General features: G+C 35.1%; 1 protein-coding gene across 1 annotated transcript in view; it reads left to right on the top strand.

The window, feature by feature from the left end:
- LOC132550484 (protein cappuccino-like) overlaps positions 1-15,724 on the top strand; it is a 68,633-nt gene that overhangs the window by 6,664 nt on the left and 46,245 nt on the right. The window contains exon 3 of the mRNA XM_060214554.1: positions 13,603-13,741. Coding sequence (XP_060070537.1) covers positions 13,603-13,741 — 139 coding nt within the window. The remainder of the gene's footprint in view (positions 1-13,602; positions 13,742-15,724) is intronic.

The following is a 15,724-nucleotide window of genomic DNA, read 5'->3' as shown; positions in this document are numbered from 1 at the left end:
TATTGGTTGGTCATTCTGATACAGCACATACTTCTGTGACTCCAAATGCCATACAAGGTGAAGTCGGGGACATCTTTGACTATCTCACTTGTATGTATGGAAGATCAGTCCATGGGAGAGGTAGGTTGACTAGCCTGTATCACCCAGGTTCTCCCTCCAATTTCTGAAAAATGTATTTATCACACCATTTTAAATGTTTTAAAAGAAACATTGTATAGCATTACCATTTCTCATCCTAACGTCAAGGTTTTGTTAAATCATTCATGTGTTCAAACCTTCTTTGATACTTTGAAGATAACGTATGTATGTACAACTATAGTCTATTTAAATAGCAATGTTTGTATGACATTCACTTAAATGTCAAGGTCACAGTGTCATCTTTACATACAAACTCAGGACAAGTAAGGAATAGGGAATGTATACAGGAGGACACGTATGACAGTGGTCTTACTGTATATAGAGGGGAGTTAGAGGACATGTATGACAGTGGTCTTACTGTATATAGAGGGGAGTTAGAAGACATATATGACAGTGGTGTTACTGTATATAGAGGGGAGTTAGAGGACATGTATGACAGCGGTGTTACTGTATATAGAGGGGAGTTAGAGGACATGTATGACAGCGGTGTTACTGTATATAGAGGGGAGTTAGAGGTCATGTATGACAGTGGTCTTACTGTATATAGAGGGGAGTTAGAGGACGTGTATGACAGTGGTGTTACTGTATATAGAGGGGAGTTAGAGGACATGTATGACAGCGGTGTTACTGTATATAGAGAGGAGTTAGAGGACATGTATGACAGCGGTGTTACTGTATATAGAGGGAGTTAGAGGTCATGTATGACAGTGGTCTTACTGTATATAGAGGGGAGTTAGAGGACATGTATGACAGTGGTCTTACTGTATATAGAGGGGAGTTAGAGGACATGTATGACAGTGGTCTTACTATATATAGAGGGGAGTTAGAGGACGTGTATGACAGTGGTGTTACTGTATATAGAGGGGAGTTAGAGGTCATGTATGACAGTGGTCTTACTGTATATAGAGGGGAGTTAGAGGACATGTATGACAGCGGTGTTACTGTATATAGAGGGGAGTTAGAGGACGTGTATGACAGTGGTGTTACTGTATATAGAGGGGAGTTAGAGGACATGTATGACAGCGGTGTTACTGTATATAGAGAGGAGTTAGAGGACGTGTATGACAGTGGTGTTACTGTATATAGAGGGGAGTTAGAGGACATGTATGACAGTGGTCTTACTGTATATAGAGGGGAGTTAGAGGACATGTATGACAGTGGTCTTACTGTATATAGAGGGGAGTTAGAGGACACGTATGACAGTGGTCTTACTGTATATAGAGGGGAGTTAGAGGACGTGTATGACAGTGGTGTTACTGTATATAGAGGGGAGTTAGAGGACATGTATGACAGCGGTGTTACTGTATATAGAGGGGAGTTAGAGGACGTGTATGACAGTGGTGTTACTGTATATAGAGGGGAGTTAGAGGACATGTATGACAGCGGTGTTACTGTATATAGAGAGGAGTTAGAGGACATGTATGACAGCGGTGTTACTGTATATAGAGGGAGTTAGAGGTCATGTATGACAGTGGTCTTACTGTATATAGAGGGGAGTTAGAGGACATGTATGACAGTGGTCTTACTGTATATAGAGGGGAGTTAGAGGACATGTATGACAGTGGTCTTACTGTATATAGAGGGGAGTTAGAGGACGTGTATGACAGTGGTCTTACTGTATATAGAGGGGAGTTAGAGGACATGTATGACAGTGGTCTTACTGTATATAGAGGGGAGTTAGAGGACGTGTATGACAGTGGTGTTACTGTATATAGAGGGGAGTTAGAGGACATGTATGACAGCGGTGTTACTGTATATAGAGGGGAGTTAGAGGACGTGTATGACAGTGGTGTTACTGTATATAGAGGGGAGTTAGAGGACGTGTATGACAGCGGTGTTACTGTATATAGAGAGGAGTTAGAGGACATGTATAACAGCGGTGTTACTGTATATAGAGGGAGTTAGAGGACATGTATGACAGTGGTCTTACTGTATATAGAGGGAGTTAGAGGACATGTATGACAGTGGTCTTACTGTATATAGAAGGGAGTTAGAGGACACGTATGACAGTGGTGTTACTGTATATAGAGGGGAGTTAGAGGACACGTATGACAGTGGTCTTACTGTATATAGAGGGGAGTTAGAGGACATGTATGACAGTGGTGTTACTGTATATAGAGGGGAGTTAGAGGACATGTATGACAGTGGTCTTACTGTATATAGAGGGGAGTTAGAGGACATGTATGACAGTGGTCTTACTGTATATAGAGGGGAGTTAGAGGACATGTATGACAGTGGTCTTACTGTATATAGAGGGGAGTTAGAAGACATGTATGACAGTGGTCTTACTGTATATAGAAGGAGTTAGAGGACAGGTATGACAGTGGTCTTACTGTATATAGAAGGAGTTAGAGGACATGTATGACAGTGGTGTTACTGTATATAGAGGGGAGTTAGAGGACATGTATGACAGTGGTGTTACTGTATATAGAGGGGAGTTAGAGGACATGTATGACAGTGAGTGGTCTTACTGTATATAGAGGAGAGTTAGAGGACACGTATGACAGTGGTCTTACTGTATAAAGAGGGAGTTAGAGGATATGTATCTCAGACAGTGGTCTAATGGACTTACTCATTGATTAATAGCTTACCGTGCTATTGTACTTCATCCTAGCTGATAAACTGTTGTTTTGGTTGATTTCCTTACCCTATAGATGATAATAACTAGTGCCTATATGTGGCACTACAGCTGTTTTGACCTTCACATGTTCAGATTAAATGACTTTCTATATAATCTTTGTACTATGATTCACTGTACTTCACATGACCAGGAAATATTGCACAAAATGTAGAAAGGATTGGGTAATGACAAGGAAATACCAAAATAAAGGGAGGGCATGGGGGCAAAGGAATCAAATATGTTTAAACAACTTCTCAATAACCTGAACACCTAGGGTGCATATATTGGCCCTTTAGGGTGATGGGATGAAGTGCTACAAGTTTGTTAATGTAAATGACCTTGGTCCACTTTCAAGATCACAGGAGTCAAATATGTCAAAATCTTTTTATTGACCAAAAAGCCAAAAGTTGCTGATATTTGGCCCATAGCATACTTGGATAAAGGGCTACTAATTTTAATAGTGTTGACCATGACATACTTTCGGGGTCAAAGATGTCAGATATGTCAAAAATTTCAATGAAATCTTATCAATAACCAAAAGTTTCATTGTACTGATACTGGGCCTTTAACATGCTGGGATGAAGGGCTACCAAGTTTGTTCACCTTGACCTACTGTCAAAGTCACAGGGGTCAAATGTGTTGAAATGCATAATCAACTTTTCAATAACCAAAAAGCTAAGGGTCTTGATACTGTGCCTGTAGCTTGCTTTTTTTTCAACAAGCAATATGTCCAGAGTAATGGCATTTTGTAGTGCATGTATAAAGAATATGATTTCAGGTTTGCAGAAAATGTCTTGATGAACCAACCAGTGTCTTCTATATAAGCTGTAGTGTAGTTATTTTAGGCCTATCTGACTTCTTTCATATACAGGTGTTTATAGTCTGATGACCCTGAAGGCCCACGGCCTCTTGTTTTTCTTCAAATTACATCTTACAAAGGAAATGTCCCAAATTCTCTCATACAATGTCATGAAATGTAATTCCTTAGTATTGTGCAATATTTATTACTATTTGTTTGTTTTCATGGATATAATTACTGTACAGAAGTGACCTATTTGTGGAATATATTACATTAACTAGGCTGATATGGACATCAGTCTTGTTATATTACACACTGTCATGTGTACCTTTAGACTAATAACAAACAAAAGCTGTGGCATGTATAGTACTAGGAAATGTGAACTATTGTAGTCTATATATGGCTTCTGTTGTCATGACAATTTGTTTAGATACCTATCAAGTCCTAGAGCATCAGTGAGAGTTGACATCCATCTCGTGGTGTTGTGAGCTAGCCTTTTATATAATTATACCTGGAAATCACCAGATATATACATAATAGGTGTTCATCTAATATACAGAGTTGTAAACAAAATAATTCCAGAAAAAATCAGCAACAAGGGCTATGGGTATAGAGAGGATGACCCTTGAAATCTGTGAAGCATCTGTTATCTGGATTGCTGGGAAAATAGTGAACTCTGTTTGAAGTGAGAGTGTGGGTAGAGATGATGTCATCTGTAAACTGTGAGGGCTGAGTGTAGCTAGAGATGATGACCCCGGTAAGCTGTGAAGGCTATGGGTAGAGGTGATGACCTCTGTAAGTTGTGAAGGCTATGGGTAGAGATGATGTCATCTGTAAACTGTGAGGGCTGAGTGTAGCTAGAGATGATGACCCCGGTAAGCTGTGAAGGCTATGGGTAGAGGTGATGACCTCTGTAAGTTGTGAAGGCTATGGGTAGAGATGATGTCATCTGTAAACTGTGAGGGCTGAGTGTAGCTAGAGATGATGACCCTGGTAAGCTGTGAAGGCTATGGGTAGTGGTGATGACCTCTGTAAGTTGTGAGGGCTATGGGTAGAGATGGTGACCCCAGTAAGCTATGAGGGCTGTAGGTAGAGGTGATGACCTCTGTAAGTTGTGAGGGCTGTAGGTAGAGATGGTGACCCCAGTAAGCTATGAGGGCTGTAGGTAGAGGTGATGACCACTCTAAGCTGTTAGGCCTATTTTTAAAGAGGATGATCACAGTAAGCTTTGAATTAAGGCTCTGGGAAGAGATGAGGGCAATTCATGCCTTGGTGACTAAGCATCAGTATGTGTGCATGAGCATGTTGAGATGTGTATATGTTGTTATGTATATTAGAAGGTTTGGTGCCTGGGAGACTAGGTTATGTCCTTACTGTACCTCCCTCCCTGTTTACGTCATATCAGGTGTATACTCCACAATTAATCTCAGCTAACCCACATTTCACTCCTGCGGCAATAAAACATACACATCTTACCTTTTTAGGGAAAGGATAAGTTAAGTGTATTTCCTATAGATATAGCAGCTGCATTTGATCCCAATACTTTATTAAATCACAGACTTAAACAAACAACCATTTACAAGGTTCAATGTTATTTTCATCGGGGATTTATATTGTTATAAAGTACAGATTTGAAGTTTAATGACACAGGGATGGTTTACCAGGGTAAGAACACCAGCCATTACTAAGTGTGTGGTAAGGAATGGTTTACCAGGGTAACAACACCAGCCATTACTAAGTGTGTGGTAAGGAACGGTTTACCAGGGTAACAACACCAGCCATTACTAAGTGTGTGGTAATGAACGGTTTACCAGGGTAACAACACCAGCCATTACTTAGTGTGTGGTAAGGAATGGTTTACCAGGGTAACAACACCAGCCATTACTAAGTGTGTGGTAAGGAATGGTTTACCAGGGTAACAACACCAGCCATTACTAAGTGTGTGGTAAGGAATGGTTTACCAGGGTAACAACACCAGCCATTACTAAGTGTGTGGTAAGGAATGGTTTACCAGGGTAACAACACCAGCCATTACTTAGTGTGTGGTAAGGAATGGTTTACCAGGGTAACAACACCAGCCATTACTAAGTGTGTGGTAAGGAATGGTTTACCAGGGTAACAACACCAGCCATTACTAAGTGTGTGGTAAGGAATGGTTTACCGCAGTAAGAACACCAGCCATTACTTAGTGTGTGGTAAGGAATGGTTTACCAGGGTAACAACACCAGCCATTACTAAGTGTGTGGTAAGGAATGGTTTACCAGGGTAACAACACCAGCCATTACTTAGTGTGTGGTAAGGAATGGTTTACCAGGGTAACAACACCAGCCATTACTTAGTGTGTGGTAAGGAACGTTTACTAGGGTAAGAACACCAGCCATTACTAAGTGTGTGGTAAGGAATGGTTTACCAGGGTAAGAACACCATCCATTACTAAGTGTGTGGTAAGGAATGGTTTACCAGGGTAACAACACCAGCCATTACTAAGTGTGTGGTAAGGAATGGTTTACCAGGGTAACAACACCAGCCATTACTAAGTGTGTGGTAATTAACGGTTTACCAGGGTAACAACACCAGCCATTACTTAGTGTGTGGTAAGGAATGGTTTACCAGGGTAGCAACACCAGCCATTACTAAGTGTGTGGTAAGGAATGGTTTACCAGGGTAACAACACCAGCCATTACTAAGTGTGTGGTAAGGAATGGTTTACCAGGGTAACAACACCAGCCATTACTTAGTGTGTGGTAAGGAATGGTTTATCAGGGTAACAACACCAGCCATTACTAAGTGTGTGGTAAGGAATGGTTTACCAGGGTAACAACACCAGCCATTACTTAGTGTGTGGTAAGGAATGGTTTACCAGGGTAACAACACCAGCCATTACTTAGTGTGTGGTAAGGAATGGTTTACCAGGGTAACAACACCAGCCATTACTTAGTGTGTGGTAAGGAATGGTTTACCAGGGTAACAACACCAGCCATTACTAAGTGTGTGGTAAGGAATGGTTTACCAGGGTAACAACACCAGCCATTACTTAGTGTGTGGTAAGGAATGGTTTACCAGGGTAACAACACCAGCCATTACTTAGTGTGTGGTAAGGAATGGTTTACCAGGGTAACAACACCAGCCATTACTTAGTGTGTGGTAAGGAATGGTTTACCAGGGTAACAACACCAGCCATTACTAAGTGTGTGGTAAAGGAGAAGTCAGCTTTAATGAGTGAATATACCTCGATGTATAAACCAGGAACTGTTTAACAGAATTAATCGTCAAATTCTCAAAGAAATACTTACTCATAAAGCTTGGAATTAAGATGTAAAAATTTACAAATCACATAAAGCTTGGAATATTATTTGCATGAGAAATTGACAAATATATAAAATATTTAAATGTGTCAATGTTCCCTCTAGTCTAATTGTAGCCAAAGGTTCTTAGAATTAGTGTTTTTTAAATGTTGAATTCAGATAAAACATGGAGGAAATAATTTGTCTGTAGAAATATATCAGATATAAAACATGGAATTATTTAACAATAATTTATAGATTATTCACAAAGTTACAAAGATCTATTACAAAGATCTGTCTGTAGAATTATTTCACAATATTACAAAGATCTGTCTGTAGAATTATTTAACAATATTACAAAGATCTGTCTGTAGAATTATTTAACAATGTGACAAAGATCTGTCTGTAGAATTATTTAACAATATTACAAAGATCTGTCTGTAGAATTATTTCACAATATTACAAAGATCTGTCTGTAGAATTATTTATATTACAAAGAATGTCTTAGAATTATTTCACAATATTACAAAGATCTGTCTGTGAATTATTTCACAATATTACAAAGATCTGTCTGTTATTTTTAACAATATTACAAAGATCTGTCTGTAGAATTATTTCACAATCTTACAAAGATCTGTCTGTAGAATTATTTCACAATATTACAAAGATCTGTCTGTAGATCTGTCTGTAGAATTAATTCACAATATTACAAAGATCTGTCTGTAGAATTATTTCACAATATTACAAAGATCTGTCTGTAGAATTATTTAACAATGTGACAAAGATCTGTCTGTAGAATTATTTCACAATATTACAAAGATCTGTCTGTAGAATTATTTCACAATATTACAAAGATCTGTCTGTAGAATTATTTCACAATATTACAAAGATCTGTCTGTAGAATTATTTCACAATATTACAAAGATCTGTCTGTAGAATTATTTAACAATGTGACAAAGATCTGTCTGTAGAATTATTTAACAATGTGACAAAGATCTGTCTGTAGAATTATTTCACAATATTACAAAGATCTGTCTGTAGAATTATTTAACAATGTTACAAAGATCTGTCTGTAGAATTATTTCACAATATTACAAAGATCTGTCAAAGATCTGTAGAATTATTTAACAATATTACAAAGATCTGTCTGTAGAATTATTTCACAATATTACAAAGATCTTTATTTCACAATATTACAAAGATCTGTAGAATTATTTAACAATATTACAAAGATCTGTCTGTAGAATTATTTAACAATTACAAAGATCTGTCTGTAGAATTATTTCACAATATTACAAAGATCTGTCTGTAGAATTATTTCACAATATTACAAAGATCTGTATTATTTAACAATATTATTTCTGTAGAATTATTTCACAATATTACAAAGATCTGTCTGTAGAATTATTTCACAATATTACAAAGATCTGTCTGTAGAATTATTTAACAATGTGACAAAGATCTGTCTGTAGAATTATTTAACAATATTACAAGAATTATTTAACAATATTACAAAGATCTGTCTGTAGAATTATTTCACAATATTACAAAGATCTGTCTGTAGAATTATTTAACAATGTGACAAAGATCTGTCTGTAGAATTATTTAACAATGTGACAAAGATCTGTCTGTAGAATTATTTAACAATATTACAAAGATCTGTCTGTAGAATTATTTAACAATATTACAAAGATCTGTCTGTAGAATTATTTCACAATATTACAAAGATCTGTCTGTAGAATTATTTAACAATGTGACAAAGATCTGTCTGTAGAATTATATTTCACAATATTACAAAGATCTGTCTGTAGAATTATTTAACAATATTACAAAGATCTGTCTGTAGAATTATTTAACAATGTGACAAAGATCTGTCTGTAGAATTATTTAACAATATTACAAAGATCTGTCTGTAGAATTATTTAACAATATTACAAAGATCTGTCTGTAGAATTATTTAACAATATTACAAAGATCTGTCTGTAGAATTATTTAACAATATTACAAAGATCTGTCTGTAGAATTATTTAACAATGTGACAAAGATCTGTCTGTAGAATTATTTAACAATGTGACAAAGATCTGTCTGTAGAATTATTTAACAATGTGACAAAGATCTGTCTGTAGAATTATTTAACAATATTACAAAGATCTGTCTGTAGAATTATTTAACAATATTACAAAGATCTGTCTGTAGAATTATTTAACAATATTACAAAGATCTGTCTGTAGAATTATTTCACAATATTACAAAGATCTGTCTGTAGAATTATTTAACAATGTTACAAAGATCTGTCTGTAGAATTATTTAACAATGTGACAAAGATCTGTCTGTAGAATTATTTAACAATGTTACAAAGATCTGTCTGTAGAATTATTTAACAATGTGACAAAGATCTGTCTGTAGAATTATTTAACAATGTGACAAAGATCTGTCTGTAGAATTATTTAACAATGTGACAAAGATCTGTCTGTAGAATTATTTAACAATGTGACAAAGATCTGTCTGTAGAATTATTTAACAATGTGACAAAGATCTGTCTGTAGAATTATTTAACAATGTGACAAAGATCTGTCTGTAGAATTATTTAACAATGTTACAAAGATCTGTCTGTAGAATTATTTAACAATGTGACAAAGATCTGTCTGTAGAATTATTTAACAATGTGACAAAGATCTGTCTGTAGAATTATTTAACAATGTGACAAAGATCTGTCTGTAGAATTATTTAACAATGTGACAAAGATCTGTCTGTAGAATTATTTAACAATATTACAAAGATCTGTCTGTAGAATTATTTATTTAACAATATTACAAATGTGACAAAGATCTGTCTGTAGAATTATTTAACAATGTGACAAAGATATTTAACAATGTGACAAAGATCTGTCTGTAGAATTATTTAACAATGTGACAAAGATCTGTCTGTAGAATTATTTAACAATGTGACAAAGATCTGTCTGTAGAATTATTTAACAATGTTATTTAACAATGTGACAAAGATCTGTCTGTAGAATTATTTAACAATGTGACAAAGATCTGTTATTTAACAATGTAGAATTATTTAACAATGTGACAAAGATCTGTCTGTAGAATTATTTAACAATATGACAAAGATCTGTCTGTAGAATTATTTAACAATGTGACAAAGATCTGTCTGTAGAATTATTTAACAATGTGACAAAGATCTGTCTGTAGAATTATTTAACAATGTGACAAAGATCTGTCTGTATTATTTAACAATGTGACAAAGATCTGTCTGTAGAATTATTTAACAATATTACAAAGATCTGTCTGTAGAATTATTTAACAATGTTACAAAGATCTGTCTGTAGAATTATTTAACAATGTGACACAATTTAACAATGTTACAAAGATCTGTCCGTAGAATTATTTCACAATGTGACAAAGATCTGTCCGTAGAATTATTTCAAAATGTGACAAAGATCTGTCTGTAGAATTATTTAACAATGTTACAAAGATCTGTCTGTAGAATTATTTAACAATATTACAAAGATCTGTCTGTAGAATTATTTAACAATGTGACAAAGATCTGTCTGTAGAATTATTTAACAATATTACAAAGATCTGTCTGTAGAATTATTTAACAATGTGACAAAGATCTGTCTGTAGAATTATTTAACAATATTACAAAGATCTGTCTGTAGAATTATTTAACAATATTACAAAGATCTGTCTGTAGAATTATTTAACAATATTACAAAGATCTGTCTGTAGAATTATTTAACAATATTACAAAGATCTGTCTGTAGAATTATTTAACAATATTACAAAGATCTGTCTGTAGAATTATTTAACAATATTACAAAGATCTGTCTGTAGAATTATTTAACAATATTACAAAGATCTGTCTGTAGAATTATTTAACAATGTGACAAAGATCTGTCTGTAGAATTATTTAACAATGTGACAAAGATCTGTCTGTAGAATTATTTAACAATGTTATAAAGATCTGTCTGCAGTATTACTAAGATCTTTGTATAAAACTATTTCAAAAAGTCACTAAGATCTGAAAAAAAGAAGATTACTAGGTTGAAGGTTAGAAATTTGAAGACAGAACTCATTTAACAATTTACAAATATCACTTACCAGCTTAGATGTGTGCTTTCATCATTATACTGCTTGCTGATTCTACCAAGACTTTAGATTTCTTTACGGGCAAAGATAAAGTTCCAAAACTTGTCAACCTACAGTAAAATTGATGGTCCTGATACAGTCCTAGTATGTGTATTGGTCTTGGCCACAGTCTTCTGTCATCTCATAGGATAGATACAGACCACAGGATTAACATGTATCCACATACGACCAAGCGGCCGTTTGATCTCTCTATACCTACAGGTAGAAACAGAAATTATTTGACCACGTTTAAGATTGTTGGTCAGGTAGTTATAGATTATCTATATATAGTATACACAGCCCATTATGGAAGGGGTGAGAATCAGTTCTGTTGAGGCTGTGGTTTAATGGAGGTTGTCGTATGATGAGGTCCACGGAGATCATTAGAGGGTTACAGAAACATGTTTTATACCTGTTCCTAGTGTTGAAGTATCAAGGTATGTACAAATGATTGTCCTGATGAGTAGTGGAGAATTTTATCATCTTCATTTGAAAAAAAATTGACATAGAAAAATATTGATACTTTCTGTTAAGTTTATTGATTATTGACAGCAAATTTAGAAACAGATTAGATAGATGATTTTGAAGCAGGTGATAGTGCTATTTAGCTTGATGACTTCATATTCAGTACCCTGTAAGAGTGCAGTAAGTTGAATCACCAGATTGTCTGATACTTTTATAGCATACAGGTGTATCATATCCAACTTAATTAAATACAATTATGTATCTATATCTCAGACAGTAATTCATTAATCATGAATGAAAAATGTTATAAAACACCTTACCTGTTATATCTCTACCTAAGTTATAAATCTCCTCAACACTTGTAACAGTGAAATCCTTTAATAAGTACTGTTCTATGCCTGTATCTCTTAAACACACATCCTTTATTAAAGCTTGTTTATTAGATTTTATTGTGGATTGAAGTTATTAATTATCAGCAATTGTGTCATAATTTTTCATCGTTTGAAGGGATTAAAGAACAATATCACCAGTAGATGTAAACTTTTCACCTTTAAATCAACCAAGTATTTATTCCTCAAAACAGCATCTGACCGTCACATCAACATTTTTAGGCTAACAAGACTTCAGCTTTGTTGAAATATAAGGAACAACATTTCTGCTTTCATGTACCTCGATTTCACTTACACATGTATAAGGTAATTAATACTACTGATACAGGTTGTGGAATTCTTATCTCTCTCCGGTATAATTTATACAGTCTATACAAAATGAATAGGATTTATCCTCTCATACATTAGATATTTTATATATGTTGTGTAAACAATTTATCTACTGTTTCTGATGAAGTAGCATACTATATGTGTACATAGGTGTGCAGGGTCTTTTTAAAAATGAAAAATGAGGTTGATGAATTCACCGTATAAATAACGGTAGGAGAGTTAAGATCGTGATACGGTATAATACACACGAGGGTAACATTACTGGTGATGATTAAATCAATCATTTTCATATTGGCCAAGCATGAAATACAAATAGACACTGTCACAAAGAAAGACTGATGCCTTAGGGCCATCTTACACAGATATAATCATAGTAATCATTGTGTACAGTCATTTTCTGTACAGACTGGCATTGGTATTTAAAATGAAATTCCAGTCATATTTACATCTTGTGTCAAAGTATTTAAATTTCATTCATAAAAGTGGAAATATTTGGTGCTGGAGACTTGCCCAGATTTGTAGGACGATATTATGTAGTGTGACATTTACGGTAAACGTGACAGGGAAGCTCTTTGCCACGGTTACTGTCTCCGTGTGCTCTGTGTGATCCATGTGTTAGCCTGAATTAGGGATAACTCCTGCAGTATATTAGGAGTAGAAATCTCTGATAACTTCTGGATGTGTGTACAATCACCCTATCGGATATACATGTACTTTTTGTGGTGGAATCTGTAAAACAATTCCTTATGTTGGATTTTACTGAAAACTTCAGTGAAAATTTTTCTGCCATAAACAGCAGTCCATCCGTGCAACAGGTAAAAACAAATGTTTGGCAGATTATTGACCTGAATGACTCTGCTTTCTTGATGCCAGTTTTTAGATTGGAACTGAACAAGTTATTGTAAACATTAACTTATATACTGTTGTGACATGAGCCATAAATGATATGTTTAAAATGATTATGTTGTGTGAAATGTCACATATCATCTAGATAGGACATCTTGTGAGGTGTAAAAATGTACTACTGGGATACAAATCTTACTGGTTGGCAGTCAGTTTGTTCTTATTCAGTCTTGCAATTTGAACTTGCACTCCACTCCAGTACTAGAAAATATTTTTGATTTGTGATTGAGGAATCCTGAGGTCTATCTTATATGTGAGCAAGAAAAACCCTACATACGAACAAGTATAAGAAAGATCATGATAAACACAATGACTGATCTAAAATTACACGGTAAATATAAATTGAAGATGTTCTTTGTGAATTATATATTGCATGATGACACTTATTTTGTTACATTGACGTGTTAGTGAGGTGTAAGGTAATCACCATCAAGATGTGTATTAATATCAGACATTAAATGTGTCAGTACAGAAACTATCAGACAAGATGTATATACCTGTTTAGTAGCAAGACTAACAAGGGCTTTGTATGTTGTAGACGGATTGTATGTACTACTGGACCCACACCGAGAACCCAGTGGCCAAACAAAATGCTGATATTGGCAAGCTGACGCCCATGTGGCCACCCAACCTGCCCAATCAGGACAGTCAACATGGACTTAAGTACACAGAAGCAGGTACAACTACCCTGATAAGACTGCCATGTTCTGCTTATCTGTATATTGTATTAATGAATGTCAAAGACCTGATTTCAGATTGCTGTTGTCCAAGTAGGAAATGCCGCTCAGTGTTCTCATGTCAGTCATTACTGTATAAATGCCAGAGCATTGCAGAGTTGTTCACTGTTAAGGATCTGATATTTAGATTATGAAGATTATCTACAGACTCTGATAAACAGTTGATTTGGAATATCATTACAGCCAAGACAGAATGTACAAATACTGACATTGATGGGAAGTAAAGTTTACCTGGTGTGTACGACTCTGAACTTAATTTGACTTTCTATTTGAGGAGACAAAGTTTACCTGGTGTGTACGACTCTGTCTAAACTTAATTTGACTCTCTATTTGAGGAGACAAAGTTTACCTGGTGTGTACGACTCTGTCTAAACTTAATTTGACTCTCTATTTGAGGAGACAAAGTTTACCTGGTGTGTACGACTCTGTCTAAACTTAATTTGACTCTCTATTTGAGGAGACAAAGTTTACCTGGTGTGTACGACTCTGTCTAAACTTAATTTGACTCTCTATTTGAGGAGACAAAGTTTACCTGGTGTGTACGACTCTGTCTAAACTTAATTTGACTCTCTATTTGAGGAGACAAAGTTTACCTGGTGTGTACGACTCTGTCTAAACTTAATTTGACTCTCTATTTGAGGAGACAAAGTTTACCTGGTGTGTACGACTCTGTCTAAACTTAATTTGACTCTCTTTTTGAGGAGACAAAGTTTACCTGGTGTGTACGACTCTGTCTAAACTTAATTTGACTCTCTTTTTGAGGAGACAAAGTTTACCTGGTGTGTACGACTGTCTAAACTTAATTTGACTCTCTATTTGAGGAGACAATGTTTTTCCTGGCATGTACGACTGTGTATACTTAACCTGACTCTGTATCCTTTATACAATGCTGGGTCATTACAAGGGTACATACTGTATGTCAGTCAGAATAAGAAGATTATAGAAATGAGGCTGATTTACTCTAAGGATGATGAATGAAAGCATGTTGGCCATATCCGGTGTGAAATCAGAGCAGTTTGTCTATATATCCAGAGTGAATGATCCACTCCCCCACACCAATACACATTCCTGTATAATGTGTCTGCCCTGCCTAGGCCATTTCCAAGTGTAAATGATGATTTCTAAAGGTCATGACCTTACTATTTAAGATGAGTCATTGGACCAATGATGCGTTAAAATACCATTAACACATTGCAGACTTAGGGTAGTCTATTAAACGACCATGTTCATGGCATATTTCTAGTCATTTTCTATTCATATCGTATCTATTGGATTTTAAATTTTAGATTGAGGTTTTATTAATTAAGTTCAGATAAGTGTCAAAAGCAGAAAAATGTGGTACTTTACAAAACTTGAGTGTTTCTACACTATTGTTTGGTGTTTTTTCAGCACGATTACATGGCAAACATAAAAATCATATGCGTAAGTGTTGTAATAGTTTTGTGAGATACAAGTCTGTACATTATAATTACCATCAGCCATAATAACCCTTGTGTCATACAGTAAAAACATTGAATAGTTCAGTCTTTGCTTCATCATAAGCTTGCTTTTACTTACTGTGTATGTAACCAAACCAACATACAATATTAATCATATTTATAATGGTTTATTACGTAATTAGCATGTCTGTATTATTGTACTGCGTAGTGTCCCTAATTACTACAGAGGGATATATGTAGTTTGTATTCCATACCAAACAAGACACAAGTGGTTATAGACATATGTTAGTAAATGTTAGGAATTCATAGTGTGAATTAGCAATGGTCTTAAGGCCAAAACAAAAACAGAGTAATGGCCCTTTGTTCACTTACATTCTATTGTTTACCTGGAGAGAAAATTTCAGATTGAATTATTGATAAAAATTAGAAATAGAGCATGGATTTAAAATCTGACTTTTTAAAAAATTTTGTTTTGTTTGGAGAT

The sequence above is a fragment of the Ylistrum balloti genome, unplaced genomic scaffold (genome assembly GCF_031769215.1).
Source record: "Ylistrum balloti isolate Yb309-2 unplaced genomic scaffold, AGI_CSIRO_Ybal_v1 Utg370126, whole genome shotgun sequence".
NCBI classification, from domain to species: domain Eukaryota; kingdom Metazoa; phylum Mollusca; class Bivalvia; order Pectinida; family Pectinidae; genus Ylistrum; species Ylistrum balloti.
This window is presented reverse-complemented; position numbering and strand designations above follow the sequence as displayed.